Source organism: Lonchura striata, chromosome 12 (assembly GCF_050655825.1).
Source record: "Lonchura striata isolate lonStrDom1 chromosome 12, ASM5065582v1, whole genome shotgun sequence".
Lineage (NCBI taxonomy): Eukaryota > Metazoa > Chordata > Aves > Passeriformes > Estrildidae > Lonchura > Lonchura striata.
In genome coordinates this window covers 16,278,625-16,298,936 of record NC_140714.1, presented here as the reverse complement: position 1 = coordinate 16,298,936, position 20,312 = coordinate 16,278,625, and the positions used below count along the sequence as shown (strand labels likewise).

Sequence of the window (20,312 nt, the reverse complement as noted above, 5' to 3'; positions counted from 1 at the left end):
GGTGGATGCTGAAAGCAGTCCTCTGGTGTCAAGTGGCTGGGAAAAGTTTACATGGTGCAGGTGGCAGTTTGGCCACCTTTGTTATGCTGCAACTCTCCATGGTAGCGTGACTCTTCCTGGCAGTGGGAGCATCACCAGGTGGAGAGTCTTGAGTGTTGGGAAGCTCTTTCTTGCCAGGGGCTCCAGTCAATCCTTAATTTCCTGTTTTCCTGCTGTGGCATCATATCTCCCTCACCCTTTGAGCAGCGTGCTTAGCAAATGAGAGATGACTACAATGCATGTATTCAAAACTCAGTTCCAGCCATCAAGATGTGGCACCTCTTTATCATGCTTTGCCCAGTATCTTGACCAGACTCTGCAAAAATGACCCAAACAAGGGGAATTTTTTGCTTTGTCCAGTATCACACTATTTGAGTAGCCAGGAGGTGGTGGTTTTGAATTATCCTGGAGTCTTTTAAAAGTCTGCGTCAGCTTGGATGGCCCTACTGTTGTTCAGCAGTGATAGAGGAGCACAGGGCAACTCATAGCATGTAATCCTAAAGTTGTTTGCATGTGCTTTAGTGGGCAGTGTTCTGATGGCATAATAAAGAAGCAGTGCCTGGACTGTCATCTTTCAGCCATCCAGCCTGACGTACTCAAATGACAGCTTCACTGTTTCTCCAGGCTGTGTAAAAAGCTCTCCCATTTCCAGCCCCAGGTACAGGCCCTATAAGTTGTGGCTGTTTTGTCTTCAGGGGTAGTTCAGCTTTCCATCTGGTGATGAGGATTTACTGGAATGAACAAGAAGATGCAACAAGCGATCTTACTTCTGTCGAGTTCCCAAGAGAGTCATGAATTATACACAGAATAAACAAATAACCTGATATGTCTGTCATTATATCATAAAGGACTTTAATAATTCATGCAGCTTGCAAAATCCTTACTAAGACCTACCCTCTGTAACCTTATCTTTGCCATGGGGGATGGGATCTCTTCAGCCTCCACTCAGATTGCATCTGTAAAACACGAGTCAGAGAGGAGGGAGGTTTTATCATAAGGCTTCATCTGTATAATGGGTTGCAAAGTGACGTGCAAGAGTTATCAGCCATTGGGGTCTCAAGGGGTGCTGAAAATGACAAGTGGCTGTATTGGGTGAAATTTATGCAGGTAGCGTGCTCCATAAAACTGACACCTATTCACTTATTTATTAATTCATTGTGTTTCAAGTCTAGATTTGTGACAGGCTTTGAGATAAGGAGCCCAGTTCTAATCCTGCGCGACGAGAGTGCAAAGATGGTGCAAAGAAGCCATGGGCTGCTCCCGATGCGCATCAGCAAGTGTGCCATGGAAACAGAGCTCCCAGATGTAAACTGAGAGCAGAGTTTTCAAAAAAGCAGGGATGCTAAGGCATTGTGTTAGCTTGGGCTCTGAAAAAAACAGTTAATTGTTTTGGGTAGGATACTGCTGGTGTCGCCAGTGTTGCTCCAGTGCTGATAGCCATTGCCTGTGGCTTATTTTGTTTGTTACGGTCCTGGAGTTGGGTACTGGGTTCAAGGCTGGAAAGGCCTTTTGGCAAAAGGATATCCTCTGCCCTGTGGTCTGCAAAAAATACCTGCTGTGCTTGCTTTGCTATTTGTTCTTTCCATTGCTGTATCAGTGAGAGGTTGTGCACGTTTGGTCCAAAGAAATTGGTGCCTGTGTGGGGCCTTTCCCAATGCTGCCAAGCAAATGTACCAGCTCACACATTCAGTGGCTTCTTCCTCTGTCTGTGGGCAAATCATCCACCAACAGACTGAGATTTTCCTCAAATCTACTCGTAGGCTTTAAATTATTCACTGCATTATCCTTTGGCCTCCAGCTCCTTTGCATATCAAATACTCCAAATCAGCTTTTTGTAAAGTTTGAAATTCAAGATATTTTGATTGGACATGCAGCTCTCAAAGAATAGTTATTGTGGCTCTTTGTCATACTGGGAGGGCACTTCAAGTGGGGTCCTGCAGGGATCTGCCCTGGACCTGCTTTTATTCAATAGTTTCATTAATAACTTAAGCAATGGAATGGGAAATATGCTTATAAAATTTGCAGGCGACACTGAGCAAGGAGGGTTTGGATGTACTTTGAAAGGCATTACCAGAATTCAAAATTATCTAGAAAAATTGAACGGCAAGCTGGATATCAGCAAAATGAAATTCAGTGAAAACAAATGCAAAGTACTGCACTTATGAGAGAGAAATGAAATGTACAAATACAGAATAAAGAACACCCGTCTGGGTAGCAGCGTGGCAGAAAAGATCTCAAGAGTTATTGTGGATCACTTTGAGTCAGCCAAGTGCTGTCATAGCAGAAGGGCACATTTATTCTTCAGTGTTAAGTAGGTTCTTGGACAAGACTGGGGAGGTGATGTCTTCTTCCTCATACAGCACTGGGTTTGCCTTCTGTTGGAGTAACTGACCTCACTTTTTGGCATGAGCCTTTGGAGATATAGGCACACTGTAGAGAATCCAGAGAAGGGCAACAGAAAAGAAGTTTTAGGAAACAGTGCAAAATAGAGAAAGCTGTGAAAAGCTGAGTTTGCCTTTCTATTTATTTTACTACTCTAAAGGATGCAATAGAATCATGATCTTCCAGTTCTTAGGAGCTTGTTGTAAGATTTTTTCAGTGTCAGCTGTAGGTGGGATATGTGGAAAGAGGAAACTGAGATTTAGGGTGAATAAAAAGGGAACTTTTTCTACCATGTGCTGAAAAATGGAACTGGAAAGAGGTACTGTGGGGATCTTGTGTTCACCTTCAGCAGAGAATTTAAAGAACAGTTTAGAGAACACTTCATGCAGAGGGTTCAGGTATTTAGATGTCTTAGTGCAAGTAAGTGGTGGAAGTTCCTGAAACCCCTGCCATCCTGCATATCTGTGACTGAACAGCTACTGCTTGCTCTGTTCTCAGGTGGAGTTAGACCTTGAATGGGTAATGCTTCTGGGTTTTGATAGAGAAATCATATTTAAGGAATAATTTTCCTATTGTCCTAAAACATCACTGGTGACAAGTTGGTGGTTATGGTTGGTTTTCTCACAGATACCTACAAAAATATTAGTGCTCAAGAACTGTTAATGAAACACAGTTTTTTTTGGTTTAATTTTTCCCTCAGACTTATTTTTTCCTCACTTAGCTTTATCTATGCCACAGATTGAGAAAACTCTGCAGTTACACTTTTTATTATATTTTAATAGTTGATGGGGTGTCAAACTGGGATTCAGATGGATCTGGTAGGGGGTTGGCACTTGGGGTGTTTTTGCAAGACATACCCTGCTGTAAAAAATTGGAAAGATAAGCAGAAGCTAGGACACACAAACAGACCCAGAAAGTTTGTGCTTGAATTGAGAAGAACAAAAAAATGTCATGAAAGAGGTGAATGTAGACAAACTACCCCTTTCATGTCTCTTAAAAGATTTTTCCTTAGGATATAGTTCTAATATTCATTTGTCCTGTCCTTCCTCCCTGTAATAATGTCAAAGATACTTTCTTATTACAGGGAAGACCAGATGGTAGAGGTGAATAATGTCGTGATAAATATTAAGAAAAGACTAGTCCAGAAGGCAATTTTTTCCCACCCTTTTTTTATATAAACACCTGGGCACATACTTTAAATTAAAACACAGTCATAAAATGACAATGTGGGAAGCTTGATAATGTCTGGAAGCACGGTCAGTAAGTTATTTGGAAGGAAACAGGTGTTGTCTTTAAGTTGTATCTTCAGGGGAGAATAAAAAGGCAACTTGTTTTTCCTTGATGGGTAAATGTTTGCTCACATGGGTTATTTACAGCCTAGGTATGTAAGAGAGCTCAGAAGGGGCATATCCTGCATACACACACGTGCCCGTGTGTGCACTGACACACGCTACTATAGTGAAAGCATTAAGCATCTTGAAGGAATAAGCCAATTATAAGAAGTTCCTGCACAGCAAAAATTAGACAACACAGTAATTAATAACCTTATTAAATAGCAATATTTGGGCACTGAACCAAAGCGTATGAATCAGGGTGAAGCATTCTTGGCTGAACACCCTGCGTGGAGTATAGACACTTGTTCAGAACACACTCTGTATAGAACCCAAGAAGCTTTGGGGCAGTAGATCCACTTAGTAAGTAGTTCTTCCTCTTGTGCTTTTATGTTTCTGTGACTCTTTTATTTGTGGGGCCAGGAAGGCAGCAAAAGAAAAGGACCAATTCTCTTGGTTTTTTTTTTCTAACATCCTCTTCTGTTCACAGCCAAACAAGCACTCTCCTAAGGTTCCTTTTAAGGAAAAAATGTCCTCAAGCAGAAAACTTTCCTCTTGCTTCTCTTTTCACAGTGCTTTTGTGAGAAGTGCCTTGCAATGAGGCTTATACTCATTAGTGGTTTGTGTAATTGCTTTGCCCACCCCTAGGTTAGCCATGAGGAGGTGTCCTTGTGCCCAGAGGCCCCAAGGGACAGAGTGACCTTGGGCTGGGCTGCTGTGGCACATCCCTGGTGCTGGCCACAGGTTGGCAGTGCATGGCTTGGTCATGTGGCTTCTCTGTGAGTGTCTCCAGTTTCTATAGAGAAGACCAGGACTCTCAGGCTGCCATCTGATGTGTGGATAAGTGTGGGAGGATGCGGGCCAAGCACAGCCTGTCTCTTGTCTTTCCAGGCAATTATCATTTTCTTCTGAAGCTACACAGCTGGGGCAGTAGTGTAGCCTCAGACGTGTGCATGGAAGTCTCTGCAACTGCTTGGGTGACCTGAAGCATGGAACATGCCCTAATCCTAAATAAGGGCTGCTGTGACCAGTGGCAAGGCACAGGTGCCCACTGAGCAGGAGTGGGACACATGGGATGCTTTGCTTCTTGGCCCCAACTGCGACAGCAGTGATTTGCTTCCTGGTGTTCTGCTTGACACAGTGAATAGTTTTGAATATCTGCTTCTTTTTTAAAGCCGACTTTATATCATCAGTAAGAAAAATCAAATATGCAAATTATGTAATCAATTAACATTTTTGTAGTTTTCTTTGGAGAGGCAGTGATAAATGGTGTTGTGTTTTCAAAAATCAGTTATCTCCCGTGCAAACATTGCACTCGATGCTTTAATATACATAGGTGAAGGAAACAACCATTTTTTCAATACTAAAGATTATTTATGGATATCCTGAATGTGTATATGACAGTGGTAGAGTTGTTAGGTTGGGAGGATCCTATGGAGACTCCTCAGCAATGGGAGAGCCAGCTGAGACAGTGGGGATGAGTGAGATGTACTGGACTTGTCACTGCCAAAGAGAGCCCAGGGGATAGTGCCAGGCTCCTTCCATGCAGTTTCTGCAGGCACAGAGCTATTAAGTGCCATCACAAATTCTTGAGCTCCAAGTTTTTCTCCTGGCCCGTGTTTTCTCACTACAGTGGACACCAAAGTGGTGCTTGGTTTTAGGAGGTTTGTGCACATGGCTCGTAAAGGAGCCTTGTGCCTTTCTGTGAGCACCACCACAGCCATGCCAGTGGCTTCCCAGCCAGAGCATCAGCTGTGTTCTTTATGCTTTGCTTGTAAATGACATTTCACAAGAGCAGCAGGGCACTCCTGGCAGCATGTTTGAAGGAGTTATCGCTCCTCAAGCCCTGTAAAGCACCTGGGGCTTGCAGTAATGGCCCAGGAATGCAATGACTGCCATGTCTTATTGCTTACAGCTTCCATAGGAGACACGCTGCACACAGACATCTCCATGTTCATCATGGGCTAGCAGCTTCTTTACCTTCTGCAGCCTTGTTACGTAAAATTTTAAGTGCATTAGTTTAATGTTTATATTTTTTAATGGTAACTTTCAACCCAGTATATGACAACTGAGATGAAACCTCCACATTTTGGGATGTGGCCCACTCTGCAGACTTCTGTCTTGGACATTACCAGGGTAGAGGGACATAGTTATGGATCAGACAAGAGTTCTGCCAGTGCCTTGATGTGGGTGAGGGATGTGCTGGGTAGAAAAAAGAATTTTTTATACCACTGTGGAAAGTTCTTGGATAGCCATACTACACAAAAAAAAAAAAAAAAAAAAAAAAAGGTGCTTCTGCTGTTACTTTTTTTTAAAATCTGGAAACCTGGTGTCAGCTATGCCAAAATGCTGTCATTTTTATTTCATAGTGTAATACCTGTGTTTATTTATTTTTAATATTGATGTCACCAGGCTTAGCTGGACTCTTTGGGAACCTGTTGGTCTGTAAGACTCAGAGTCAGGTATCATACGACAGCACAATTAAAGGGAACTGCAGCTTTTCTCATGAATGAAAAACCCAGTGACTTTTCTCTAAAATAGTAGTACTTCTTGGGGCGGAGGCAGGGGGTGGAATAAGTTAAAACAATTTTTTTTAAACAAATCTGCTGACTAAATTTAAATTAATTGTAAATCCCAGCTCAGCTGAGCACTCAGTGTCTCTTTAGCATATGCCAACAGAGTAATATTGATGCCTCTGTCTTCCTCTCTAACTAATCCTTTCTGAAGGCTTGGCCATACATGACATTTAAGTGGATAGGAGCAGTTGTTAATGTTGATGGATACAGCTCAAGATGGGAGGTAATTTTTCCTTGCTGTGGTGGTGTAGGTGTTCCTGGTGAGAGCTGACACAGGCAGGTGTCACTGAAATCATGGATCTTGTACAGAGCTGGAAGTTAAGGAAAAGTGTCAGCTCCATAAGTGCTCGGTGGGGTTTCTCAGACCTGTGGCTGAGTATGAGCATATAATTGATTTTTTTCAGTTCACTGGACAAACTGGAGGAGGGGAAAAATAAATTCAGTTTTGGTTTGTCAAGGTTTTTTTTTTTTTTTTTAAGCGATTGCCCTGTGTAAAAATAGATATTTCTTGGTGAAAATGCTTCAGAAGATTTGTGGGTAACTTTGATACTCAGGGTAACCCGAATATACCTTTGATAAAATGTTTGAATAGAAAAGACAAAGAAACAAAAACCCCCAAACCCAACCTCCCCTCAGCTCTGTCCATGACCTGGTACCTTCACACTGGCAGCCCCACTAAGGCATTGCTCTCCCTTCTCTGGCAGAATAGGGGGTTTGCTCATCTCATTTCCCAGATTTCCCCTCCCCAGCCACGCTTCCAGGGGACAGGAGGCAGCGTTGCCTCTGCGGGAAGATGGGAAATAGCATAAGTTACACTGGAAAACTGAGGAGGCTTGGCGTGCACAATTAAATCTTGTTTTCATCCACAGACTTGTATGTTATTGACTGGCATGAATTTTGCCTCAGTAACACACATCTATCTGCCAGTCCTTCCCTCTGTCCTGCTGGTTCCTCACCCCTCAAAAGTGATGCTTCAGCTCTGCTCTGCCCCTCAGCTCAGGGCATTTTCTGCTTTGATAATTCTGCCCAGCTTTAGGGCTGTGCTGTGTAATTCAGTGCCCAGCTCAAAAATAATAAGGTTTCTTTGCTCCTTGATCTCTGGGAGAGCCCCTCCATGGTTTGGGAGTTCTGGGGGAGTGTGTGTGGGCTGCCTGGGGGATGTCTCTTTGCATGAAGAATGAAATCATTAGGTGAACCTAAAGAAAGTGCAACCTCCCCGAGCTCACTCCCACCAGCACTTTGCCCTGCTGCTGGCCTTACTTTCTACTCCTTCTGCTCCTTCCCTCCTTTTTGTGGCATCCATTGAGAGAGAAATGTTGCTGTGAAAAAAGCATTGAAGACAGTGCCAAGTGGTGCAGAGGCAATTGAGTGTTGCTTTTCCAGGTCAGACAGGAGATTTGACATTTGCCTGGGCAGCGGCTGAAGCTGGGAAATCTCATTAAAAGAAGGAGAATTACCAAGATCTGTGGATTTAGAAGAGGGTTTATTTGTTGTTTTTAACTTGGTGTTATTTCTGTGGGCAGAAATCCGTGTCTGTGGAAGGGTGTTGTGCCTGTTGGAAGGCCTGGCAGCTCCCTCTCCATACAGGGCTCAGGATGAAGGACGTGCCAGAGGCAGCTCCTGGCTCTTCCCTCTGCCCACTGTGGGCCTGGCAGAGCCGGTGCCTGGCACAGGTTGGGCTTTGCTGAAGGTGCAGAGCAGCTGAGCCCTTGGGCACTCGCTGCTGTGCTCTTGGCTCCTGGCTGTGCCCAGGTCTCTCCTGTGGTGCTGCAGTGATAATCCATTGCTGCAGTAGGACAAGACACCTTTGGCCCTGCCATGGCTCGTGGTTTGCTCTCTGCCACCGAGCCCTGCTGAAGCAATAAGCTGTTTTCTGTACTCCACAGCATTTCTACCTTGTTAATCACTCTGGGCTTAAATAATTATCTACTGCAAATGTTTATATAAGGAGAAAATAAAGCCTCAAACTTTGCAGTTTTTGTTGTATCTTTTTCTCCCCTCTTCTCTCTGTGGTGCCTTCTGCATAAATTTTGAAGTCTTGAAGTTTATAACCTGCCCCAGCTGTAATTCTCAAAGCAGTGTGTTCCTGGTACTCTGCCCTGCCCTTGGTGCTGCAGAGAGCAGTGAACTTAGCTGAGGCACTGATTTCCTCCCTTTCCCTTCAGTCCCTTGCTTATCTACTCAGTGTCAGGGCTCTGACTCTTTCTCTCTCTTTCTCTCCCTTTCTCTTTCTCTCTTTCCCTCCATCTCTTGCAGTATGCAGTACTGGGCCAGGAGGCTGGAGCAGGAGATTGACGGAGTGATGAGGATATTTGGTGGAGTCCAGCAGCTCAGAAAGGTAAGCTGTCTTTCTTTTACCTGTGCTGCCTCTCTTGTGGCAATGAATGTTCTCATCTGCAGAAATCACCTGTGTGAACTCTTGCACTCTCACCCTCTCAGCTCACTCCATGTGCAGGGTCGTGGCTAGCTGTGCTTCTGGTTCCTGGGCAATCAGATGCACTTATCAACTGTGTGGGAGTGAGTGTGGTTTGTATCTGTTTGTCTCTGGGGCTGCATGTCACTGCTATCTGAGCATGTACCTCTTGAGCTTTTCCTACATGAGACACTAAAAAATAATAAATTCAATGAACCTTTCCTCCAGGGACTTAAGGTTGTGTTTTAAATTTAAACTTGTGTTGGCAAAGCAGGAAATGTTGAAAGGATAATTTTGCTAGCCATTGGAAGCTCCTTGTTTTTAAATATAATTGCAGGTAAAATTGTAGTTGTTGTTTGGCCACTGTTTCCAAGTGCCAGAAAACAAAACTCAGTTATTGATGCTGGCATCTGCCTCCTGCTCCCTGAGTTAGCACCAGGATGCAGAGGCTGCAGAAGCCAGACCTGCTCTTCTCCTGGCAGCAGTGCTCTGGGTTGGGTTAGGGCAGTTACAGAGCAGCTTCATTGGGGTTTATTAGGTTTGGGATCAAACAATCTTTGAAACTTTCCCTGTATCCCTTTCCCCGTTAAGCCCTGTTTCCCCATGCCCACACTCTTGTGCTGACTAGCTGATTTGAAATTGAGCAATTTGGAATAACAGTTATGGTGTTAATCTAAAGAAAATAGGCTTCTCTAGAGTGATAAATATATTATCCCAGAAAAAAAGCATGGGTGTATTTGTGTTTTCTGGTGACAGTGACATGTTCTTCTCAGATGCCAATACTTTATGGGACTCCTACTGTCTGTCTTGCACTAGCAACTATATTGACTTAAACAGAACTGCTGATATTTTATAGTACTTGTTGTAATCCATTGTCTAAACACAGAGGTCACACTATTTTCTTTTAAATGCATTTTGAAATGAGTTTACATGAAGGCTTGCAAAACTCTTCATGGTTCATCCATTCATTTGTGTTCATATTTGAGTTCTAGAATGGTGTACCTGGGCTTGGTGTGCATTTACTTTAGCTGAATTTTAGATGGATTGATATAAACTTCATGTGCAGCATGAAAAGCATATACACCCACTTGGGTTTCAACAGATATTTTTAAATGTAACCATGCATTTGTGCAATGCAGTTTTGCATGTTGGCAGGATCTTAGAGCTGGGGATGTTTTCCATAATGGTGCAGCAGCCAGCATTCTCTTCAGCACAGCACAATCATAAAAAACAAAAGTATTGCTACTACATTTTTGTACGTGTCCTCTCTTACAATTTATTCTTATTAGCTTTGATTTTACTCCTTTGCATGTTAAATAGGTATATAATGTAATTTTTTTAATGCTGTAATTAAAGAGAAATTACACCTCCAATTTGCCAGCACTTGACTCCTATTGGCCAGTCAGTCAATTACAGGTAAGAGAGCTTCCCACTTTTCCTGTTTAATTCTTCTGGTAGAACATAATGCAGTACTTCAATGGATTAATACTGGATTCACTGGCTACAGAGGGATTGAAGGGGTTTTTTGAAATCTGTTTTGGAATCTTCATGTAAAGCGAGGAAGCTAATTATTGTATCTAGTAAATGCATAAACCAGCTGAAGCCAAGAAATGAGCTACTGAAAATTCCACTGTGCAGCTGTTTGAACACCAGAAAGGACTGGTGGAGGCTGTCTGCTGATCTCTAGGGGAGAACTTGGGATGTGGAGTTCATGTGTGATTTGTAGATGCAATATCAAGTATGATACTTAAGAACCACATCCCTTGCTAGTGCACACTGATGGAACTTCACTGATGGAAAATGGGATGGAGTGCTCAGAGCTGTACCTGCAGGGAGTCCTGATGCACCAGGTGCACACAGGTTCATTTGGGTTACAGTATGGGAGCTGTCTAATGTCATAAAGTGGCACCATAACCTACTTGGAGACATGGATTTTAAAAGTTTAACGTAGGAAAAGTCCACATTCTCCTGAAACCATACTCAAAATTTAGAAGGTGAGCAGGCAGAGGGGGAAGGAAGAGCCCCTGAGGAGCTGTGGAAGCTGAAACATGGTATAGCTAGAAGCTAATTCCACTCACTGGGATTTCACAGGAAGGTTCATCATTAAGCAAGAATAGACCCGTGCAGGGTAGGAAGAATAAACAAAAATGAAGCAAGTAGAACCTTGTTTTTTGCTAAAAGTTGCTGATGCACTTTGGGCTTGCCATGTTGGCCTGGGACATGTCTGTAGAGGGGATTTCTGGTTCACTGTGCATAGTGGTATTATAAAAGTGTTCCAGTGGGGGAGAACAGTGCTCCAGTGTCACCAAAGACAGAACTGGTCCTTCTGAACATGGTGGGGTCTGTTGTGAGTTGGTGGGTTCCACTGCCAGCTCTCATGGGACTATGAAGCACTGGAGGCGGGTCCATGCCAGAAATGGATCTTCCCTTTCCAGGCCTGACTACCAAAGTGACAGACCAAACAATAATAAAAAATACCCTCCTCTGAGATTGGCCAGGTTTACTTGCAAATCTTTTTTTCTTGGGTTGCTGTGAAAGGATGAAGACTTGTTCTTTGGTTATTGTCATAACTGTTATGGCATATGAGGCATGAGATTTATTGTCAGAAATATGGTGTCCAGGAACATAACAGTGCTGAATATTTTATCTTCCTGGAGTGCTGCCCATCCCAGAAAGATTTTTGTTTTAACTCTTCAGTCATTTCCTTGAGTTGGAGTGCTAAAAGTTCAATGCCCATGCTTCCTTCCTGTTCTGCCAAGTGGGCAGGCAATTCCCTGGGGAGATTTTCCAAGCTTGTACCATGCAGATGCTCCTTTGCACAAGGGGACCATTCTGGAGCAATTACAGGAGGTTGAGAAGCTCTGAGATGTAAAGGGGAGTCATGCCAAGGGCTCTTCTTTCAGCTGTGAGGTATCACCTCGCTTCTCTCCTGATGTCCAGACCTTGAAAACACTGAAGTGCAGATTAGACAGGCAGACTGGCTGTGGTGGGCCACCCCTATGACTGAACACTGGAGGCTTGGAGCTGTATGGAGGACCATGGCCTTGCTCAGATGATTCTCTGCCCGGTGAAGTCAGTGTTCAGCCCTCAGAGTGCCTGTGGTGCAGCATCCTTTGGCTGGCTGGTTCCTCCAGGCATGCCTCAAAACAAATCCCAGCACTTGGATAAGGGCATGTTGCTTTGCCTCCCTATTCTTGCCTCCCTCACAGCTCACCAGATATAATTGGGAGCACAAATCATTGCTAATTTAGCTCTGACTGGCACGATGATATGTGGAACCCTATAATGCTGGCTGAATAGATTGACATTCTTAAAATAATTATTTCTAGAATAAGTAATATTATACTAAAAATACAGCTGTCTGATTTCCAGGTTTTTTTTTTTTTGTTAGTGACTTCTTTGTGGCTACAGTGGACTCTTCACTTTGCAGAACAAAAAAATATTTTGTTTTGACATTTCTTGCTACACCATACTACATTTCTCTTTCTCCTAGTTTTTTGGCACAAGTCAAAGTTTCTGACTTTAGTCAAAAATGAGTTAATATTTTGTCTTTCCAGCCTAGATGCTGCAAAACCTGCATGAGGGTAGACTCAAGAGATTTCCCATGCTGGTGCAGCCCTGTCCCAGGCTCCCAGTGTCCTGCTGTGCTGGCACTCGTGGCAGGACCGATGACAGCAGAGCTCTGTGTGCTGCTGGGTTTTGTGCCACACTGAGCAGCTCCCCTGGATGTTGTGTTAAAACTCCTTTTCTGGATAGCTGGGCTGAGGCTCAAATCTGCCCTGGCTTGTTACCTAAATTGTGTTTGATCCTGTGTCTCCTGAGGTGAGCAGTGAGCTGGTCAGAACATCCCCTCCCCCTCCTCTAGTACCAGTTATCCCTGCTGCCTCCAGTGGCCTTGTTTCCTCGCTGGCAGCTACTGAGGAAGCCAAAGCCTTTCAAGTGAGAGGAGAAGAGCTGAGAGATGTAAATGCTGATCCCCCTTTCCTGCTCTGACTTCCCTTCTCTCTTCCCTCTGGTTGTCTTTCCTGAGAACTGCTTCCATAGCAGGATAGAACTCTCTCCTGGAGGTGCTGTACCCTGCCACAGACAGGCTGCAGCAGAGCAGGGTGGGCAGCAGAGCTGGACCTGAGCTGCACCTGCTTCTCCTCTCCAGCCTGTCAAGCTGGGCACTCTTCCCTTTCCTCTGGGCAGCCAAGGTCTGGGTCTGCCTTGCTGCTGTATGACTGGAAGATAAGGATTCTGCTGGCCTTGGTGATGAGGAGCCACTCAGTCTGTAAAGGGTGAGATGGCCTCAAACCTGAGCCCAGGGTGGGATGTGGGGAGCAGCCTGCTGGCAGAGCCGGGCAGGCAGGGAGCCTCTGCCTGTGCTGTGCTTGGTCCTCAGCATGTGTGACTGCACAGAAAGGAGGATGGGCCCAGGGGAAAGGGAGACTCATGCTATACCCTTTGGGATGCAGCCCCACAGGGAGTTTGCTGATTGTGGCACAGCAGAAGTGGCTCAGCTTGGTCCTTGTAATCAATATCTGGTTTTACTCCAGTGGATTTTCATGTCTGTCTTCTATTCTTGCTTGTTATCTTGTACTTTGTTTTGCTACTTTGGCATCTCTGCCTGGCAGAAGTGCTGCTGTTCATTGCTCTGGGTTTTTCTGACAGGGAAGGACCCTGCTGGCCAGGGCTTGGGGCAGAGTGACCAGGATATGTGCAGGTGTCCCTAGCTTTATTTGCCTCATCCTGCCTGTCCTTTCTGCTCAGTGCTGCTTCTCTGATATATCCCCTCTTGTTTTTAAAGCATGGCCATGCTTTAGTTCAGGCAGCTGCAGGTGAGGAGCTGTGATTGAGCTGTGCACAAACAAGAAGTTGAATTAAAAAAAAACTAGTATACTGTCAGAATTTTGCCTTGGGTCTGAAGAGCTGAAGTGGCATCTGCCTTGTGTAGTGCTGCAGTCACTAGCACTCCTCCTGTGACAGGGTCTCTGCAGTGCCGAGTGCTTCACGTGGCTCTGTGAGAGCATCCCTTACAAAACTGCTGGTACAGAGCTAGAGCCTCTTTAATACTAGCACCAGGAGGTGAGGCATGCTCTTATCAAAGGAGCTGTCAAGGTTTTCTGTTCAACTTTTTTGATCTTGAGTAACTACTGGAATAATAATAAGTTAGCTTAAATCTCCCAAGTAACTGTGGTATTACATGATGTTTAATCTGTTCTTTTGTTTTCTCTGGGTGTAGAAACACTCAGCTGGTCATTCAGTAGGGCTGGAGAATCTGAGAAGTGTTAATGGAATTTTAAATGAAGGATGCAAGAGAATCAGAGTCCCCCTGCACAATGTTCTGGACACAGTGTCTGAGAAGCCTTTCTGCTTCCAAAGGGCTCTGTCACATGGGCTGGGAATTCACAGAAACACAGTGATGTGGTCCTTATTCCCAACACGGCAGAGTTGGGAATTAGATCCTAATCTTCTCATAGTCATTCCAGCACTATCTTCAAAACACCATAGCAGAATTCATCAGGCCTTTTCCTTCTGAGGTGTCAGCCCCATCCCCCAGAACAGGAGGCAGGTGATGCCCAGTGGCTGCACTGTGCTCAACAGAGTTGAGAGGAGTTTGAACCCAAAGCTTGGGCAACACACAAAGCCAGCTGCTTATGCCACAGCAGCACTGAATGCCTGCTCTCTTCCAGATGCTGCCAGGGAGAAAGGACCTTACTGAGTTTTCCAACAGCTAGTACCCATCTGGGGAATGCCCTGGAGGATGGGCTCTGTCCCCCAGTGAGATGATGCCTAGCTCCAAGCCCCTGGTTCCCAAGCTCATGCATAATCTGTCTGATCCTTGCTTTCCTCTCCTCTTTTCCCTCCCCCTCTCCTAGCAGCATGCACACAGCCTGCTTCCGCACACCATCACTGTGCCCTCCCCTGCTCCTCATGTTTGATAAGAGGAAGTGTGTGATGCCAGATAAACACATTCCTGTTCCAAACTGCTTGGGTTTATTTTAATCTGCCTGGGCCATTCAGCAGCCTCAGCACTCTGTTCAGCACTGAGTGCAAAGACAACACTATATTACCAAGGAGCAGCATTTAAATGTCCTTAGGCTTGCAGCAGCTTGGTTGGGAAAGAGGGATCCTCTGGCACCCCTTGCTTGGGCCAGTGAGTGCCATCGTTAGCCCCCTTACACCCATCATCTCACTTCTCAATCTTTCTCTCTACTAGAACCATATTGCATCCGTACTGCGAGATGTCAGGGAAACATATGCTCCAGCTTTTAGTACATTTGCATAATTAGAGTAATGTGTATGAATAATTTATAGCTGTATGTGGCTGCTCAGTGTGTGACGTTAGCACCCCTCACTAAATCCTTTCCAGTGGGTGGTGCAGATCCTGCACCAGAGCCATTGTGCCGATGCAGTGTGCAGCCCGTTGGCAGATGCAGGGGCCCTGCTTTGAGACATCAGGGGCTGCATATATATCTGTGTATGTGGTTATGTCTGTGTGTATATACATATATATATTCATATATATATATATTTAGGGCAGAAAGATGGGCTTTTACAGTTCTAGGGGAAGAGCAGACTGGAAGTTTCAAAGGCTAAAATGCCTTAGACTCTTAGGCTCAATACTTGCTCCATCTATGCAGAAGCTGCAAATGAAAATGTTCTGCAACATTTGAAAGGCTGAGGCAGGGATTTTTTCAGCAGGACTCAGGTGTGACTAGTTTGTGTGCCAGGATTATATGGGCTTTTTTTTAATTACTTTTTCAGATCATAAAACTTAGCACCTTGCAGGGGAGAGGGATAAATGTGCCTGCACTGTGTCACAAAACCTGATCTCAATCAGTCGGTCAATAAATAGTAGCAAAGAATTGCCTGGACACTGTCTCACTATTTACCAGCTCTTTAATGTGTGAGTTCTCATGCTGGAAAGCCCAGAGTGACAGGTAGGTGTTCTGAAGGAGTGATCTGACTGGCTGAATCCTGGTATTTATGTTCCAGTTAATTTTAGCTTAAACTATATTTGGTCCTTTCCAAATGTTTGAGAGCCTTGGCTGGGAAGTGCTGTGTAAACTGGAATGAAGTGCAGGCATGCAGAGTTACTGACTCATTAGTATTATCCACTGGGAAACTGAGGCAGGTGGTTAAGGTGAGCAGGCCTGCAGAACCAAGGTGTGGTGCAGCCTGGACTGTTCTCCATCATGGGTACAGCCAGCAGGTCCATAGAGGAGGGTGTGTTTAGAAGGGGTAACAGGCAGAGTAATAGTCCTTAAAGCCCTTCTTTGAACCTTTCCACTTTACAGAATTACTTTGTAAAGATAATACACTTGCAGCCAATTGGTGAGTTTGCACAATCAAAGGGGATTGCTGTTGAGTTTTATGGAGTAATTTCTGATTTATATTGCTGTCAGTGACAAGTTAAATGAGGCCAGCATTCACAGAGTGATGTTCAGGTGTGTGCATCTCCTGAGTGCGCTACTTTGAGTTTTGCATCCAAAAATGTAGCTGATGTACCCAGCCAGTCAACAGCCATGTTTGTAAAATCCTCATGAATATTCAGTGCATCTCTTTGAACTGATGCTGTTGCCCTTACACAGCCATATGAATTCATGTGAAGGTTGAGACCTTGGCTGGTGTTTCTGGAAGCCTCCCTCATCCAGGTTGTCCTGCCCTTACTGAAGGAGCCTGTGTGGTCCCCACATTCATTCCAGCTGAAGTTGTTAACTTCAGGCTGTGTTTAAAAATGAAGCAAGGCAAAATCCATACCAACTCTGCCAGAATGTAGTATGAATAATTAGGTAGAGATCATTAAAGTTTCCCTTCTTAAAAACATACATAGATTATTCTTTAATGGAAAGTTAATTGTTTTATTATTCTCTCCAGATGGTTCTTTTCCTTTACATTCACAGGGGAATTGATATAGCCTTGAATTCAGTCTCCCATGAGCAGAGCTGATAACCAAAAATGCAACTCTATCTCTGATCAAGATACAAAACATAGAAAATATATAACTGTATTTCATCATAGTTTCAGATTTTTCCCATTCTATGTTTTTAAATATTATTTATGGGCTTTAAGTGCCCCTTCAACTTGAAATGCTGCAGTCTGGGGAGTTTGCATTTCTCTTCCTGATAGGTTTGTCAAGCAAGCACTAGATATTGGACACTAGTGGATCCTGGCATTCTTGTGGATGATCCATCACTTCCATTCATCGCTGGACTGCAGAGGAGTGAAATATGCAGTTATACTGGAAGGTTTAAAGAAGGAAACTGTTGTTAGATACTTGAGGTTATTGTGTGGAGGAAGCATTAAGATGTGTCACATCTTCTTTGTTTGGTATGGAGAAATGCAGGAGGGCTTGGGAAGCTGGGGAGGCCAGGGAGGAGGTGACTTCTCAAGGGCACAGTTGTGGTTGTTCTGTTCCAGTGTGGCTCCAGCCTGGTAAACAGCAGTGGGCACTTTGCATGTTAAGTGTGTTTATTGTGCCTCATTACAGCAGATCACCTCTGACATCTGAAGTGAATAACTTGAATGGACCACTTATTTCTAACACCCACCCGTGCCAACCTATTGGCCTGCAGTGATGCTGCCAGTTTTATAGGTACTTATTTCCTTTTAATTATTTTGAGTTAAGATATTACTGTAAGGGAGGGAGAGAGAGTGGAGTCTGTTATTAGATCAGTCTTGCCTTCCTTGTAAACAGATCAACTGGTCCTCAGTACTGGAGAGCTTTGCTTAAAGAGTGAGAATCTGTGCTCTGGTTAAAGGTGTAGTTTGCTGTTGCTTTATTGAAAGAGATGGCTCTGCTTTTGGAGGAACTGCCTCTTGGGAGACTCCAGATCTTGGTAACCATCAGGGATCTGTAGCTTTCCAACACTTGTAGCCTTTGCATCTTACTGTGACAATTCTGCATACAATGAGCTTGAAAAGCTCCACACTCTTTTATGTCTTAGGAATAAACCAGGTTCTGTCATGATTTGGGAGGTCCAGAGCAGCGTGAAGGAAGGTGAACAGCTGAGGAAGAAATGTAGCAGGAAGGTGATGCTGATGGTTATGGATTCTCCTTCCTCTTCTGTTGCTCTTGGGAGATCAATGCCAACTGATATATGTGGGGCATTCCCTATTTATTTTGGTATATTTTGGAGTATTTCTCTGTTTCATTATTTTAGATTTATATTTGGGCTTGCTCATTTTGATTCAGTTATTCATTGGGCTTGAGATTTTATTGACTTTTTTCCCTTTTCTAACTGACCTTTCACACCTGGAAGCATCCAAGACAGATTTAGTATGTGTTTGTTCAGCACCTACTATAACCAATAGTGTCATGCTTTTTGGACACTGACCATAGCATAAATATTAAATAGTAAGTACGAGCACTGAGAAAAATCCTGCCTGAATGAAACATGAGATTTACTGATGCAAAGAGATGCTGTGAATGAGAGGCATGGCTATTTCTATCAGGGAAGTTTCCTAAATGCCTGGCTGATGTGGCTTGGACTGGTGGCAGATCTAAATGTCTGCATGTGTCAGGAGCCACTCTAGGGATTGTTTAAGCAGTAGCATTAGTTATCATCTGTTGGATGCCCAAGCAAAGCCTTGGCTTGTAGCTAGGAGGCAGGGAGCAGATTTTCAATTCCCTGCTGTGACTGTAAGGCCAGGTAAATAGAGAAGAAGGAGACAGCAGGGGGTTTATGTGACTTGAGGAGCAAAGAAGATTGTAATGGTAAATGTTGGATTACTTTTAAAAACAAGTAGGTCATTGAAGATACCACAGTTGGTGAACAGAAAAAGAAAAAAAGGTGGATTTATTCCTTGTTCTTCTAAGATTTGTTACACTATAAAGCTCACGTCACTGCTCAGCATGCTGTCATTTTTAATTTTGGAAGTGCTTTGTTTCTGTCAGTGGTCCAGCAAGGATGACACTAGACCTGATTGGGGCCTGGGATCTTCAAAGGAGCCTTGGTTCTCAGTTTCCTTGGGCATTATGATTAGGCTGGGCCTTACTATAGTGCTTGCTAGGAACATCCGCTGTTGTTCTGTTTCCTGCTCTAGCAGGATTTGCATGTGACTCCACAGTCAACTCACATAGTTTAAAATTCAACTTAACTTTTGTCTTCTGCCCCTTTTGCAGAGTGCTGGCATGCAAGAAAAACATCTGTCCCCATCCCTGCCTTTTGTAGAAAGCAACAGGTGGTTACCTAACATTCAGTGATAATAGTTTGCTGTGAGGTACAGACATGGAATATTCATAGCATTGTTACTGGGTATGTCCAATTCTGAGTAGAAATGATACCTCCAATATGTTCTGAAGTGCCCAGTGACTTGGTGTTCACTGAAAAATAAATCCTAGCATGGTAATACCATGCTTACCTCTAGTGCATTTCATGGCTGATTATTAAAATTACTTGCAAACAATTTTACTTTCACATCTCAAAACTGGAAAGAAGGAAAACATCCAAGTTGGGCTCTGTAAATAGGAAATTGAGACTTGGATGAGGAAAACCTTTATTCTTTACAGCGAGTCTGATGGAGAGCTGGGGATGGAACCTATGAATCCTGACTCCAGGGCATATCTACCAAATGTCTTCTTTAATAACAACTGTTCTGTTTACCTCTTCTGGCTCATTACTACATCTATTAGCACTGAATCCTAGGAAATGCAAGTGAGAGAGAGAAACTTTCAGCTTTGAATTCTCCCTTAGGAAACTTATTCTGGCAAGTTTCACAAGTGGCAGCTTCTTGTTTATATTTGTAGGGCCTACAACAAAAGGCATTTTCTCACTGGCTCTGCCCTCAGCTCCCTCCCATGACTGAAGTGCTAAGCCATCATCCTCTCCTTGCCTCTGCTGTTGGTGTGAGTTTTTAGGGCTGTGCTCCTGATGCAGAGCCCGAGCAGCAGTTGATTGCCAGCTTTTCCTCCTCCTTAGATGTGTGCTAGCTCTCGAACCACATTTTGAGGTGCCTGAAGCATTCTGTGGAAGAAAATTAATTGGTTTTGACAAACCACAGCAGTCCCTTGGGTGCCTGGGAGTGCAACGTTTATTGAAACCAGGCAGGAAATCAAAATGCTCTGGTGTTCACTCACCTCCAGTGCAGCTGTATTAAAAAAAAAAAATAAAAAGGTAAAAAAATCCTTAACCTTCCTCTGGATTTTTCACTCTGACATTTGGATCGTCCACTGACTTTCTAATAAAACTTCTTTTTTCTTTTAGAAGAGAGGTTAGTGGTTATGAAAGATGCCAGAATGACAGCCCAGGGAGTAGATGGTCTCTGTTGACCCACAGAGCAAATGCAGCATCAGGGCAAATGTACTTGCCATTGTACTTCCACCTTGACCTGTGGCATCCCAAAGGAGTGTAGGGAATTGCAGGTTTTCAGCAGTGCTAGACTTAACCTCTCAGCTTACACAACTTAATAAGGAATCAGGCTTCTCCTGCTATTGCAGTGCAGTATTAAGGAAGGATTTTTCATCACAGGTGTAGGTGTAACAACTTCAGTACAAACCTCAGACTGAAAGCACTCTGCTAGCAGAAACCACCTCCTAGTCCCACTCTTCCAGGAGCCTGGCCTGTCTTCCTAACATATTGGTTG

General features: G+C 44.0%; 1 protein-coding gene across 2 annotated transcripts in view; it reads left to right on the top strand.

The window, feature by feature from the left end:
* Window positions 1-20,312, top strand: part of CACNA2D2 (calcium voltage-gated channel auxiliary subunit alpha2delta 2) — a 217,815-nt gene that overhangs the window by 13,455 nt on the left and 184,048 nt on the right. For both annotated transcript variants that reach the window (XM_021529147.3, XM_021529146.3), the window contains exon 2: window positions 8,585-8,666. In XM_021529147.3, the coding sequence (XP_021384822.1) occupies window positions 8,585-8,666 (82 nt within the window). The remainder of the gene's footprint in view (window positions 1-8,584; window positions 8,667-20,312) is intronic.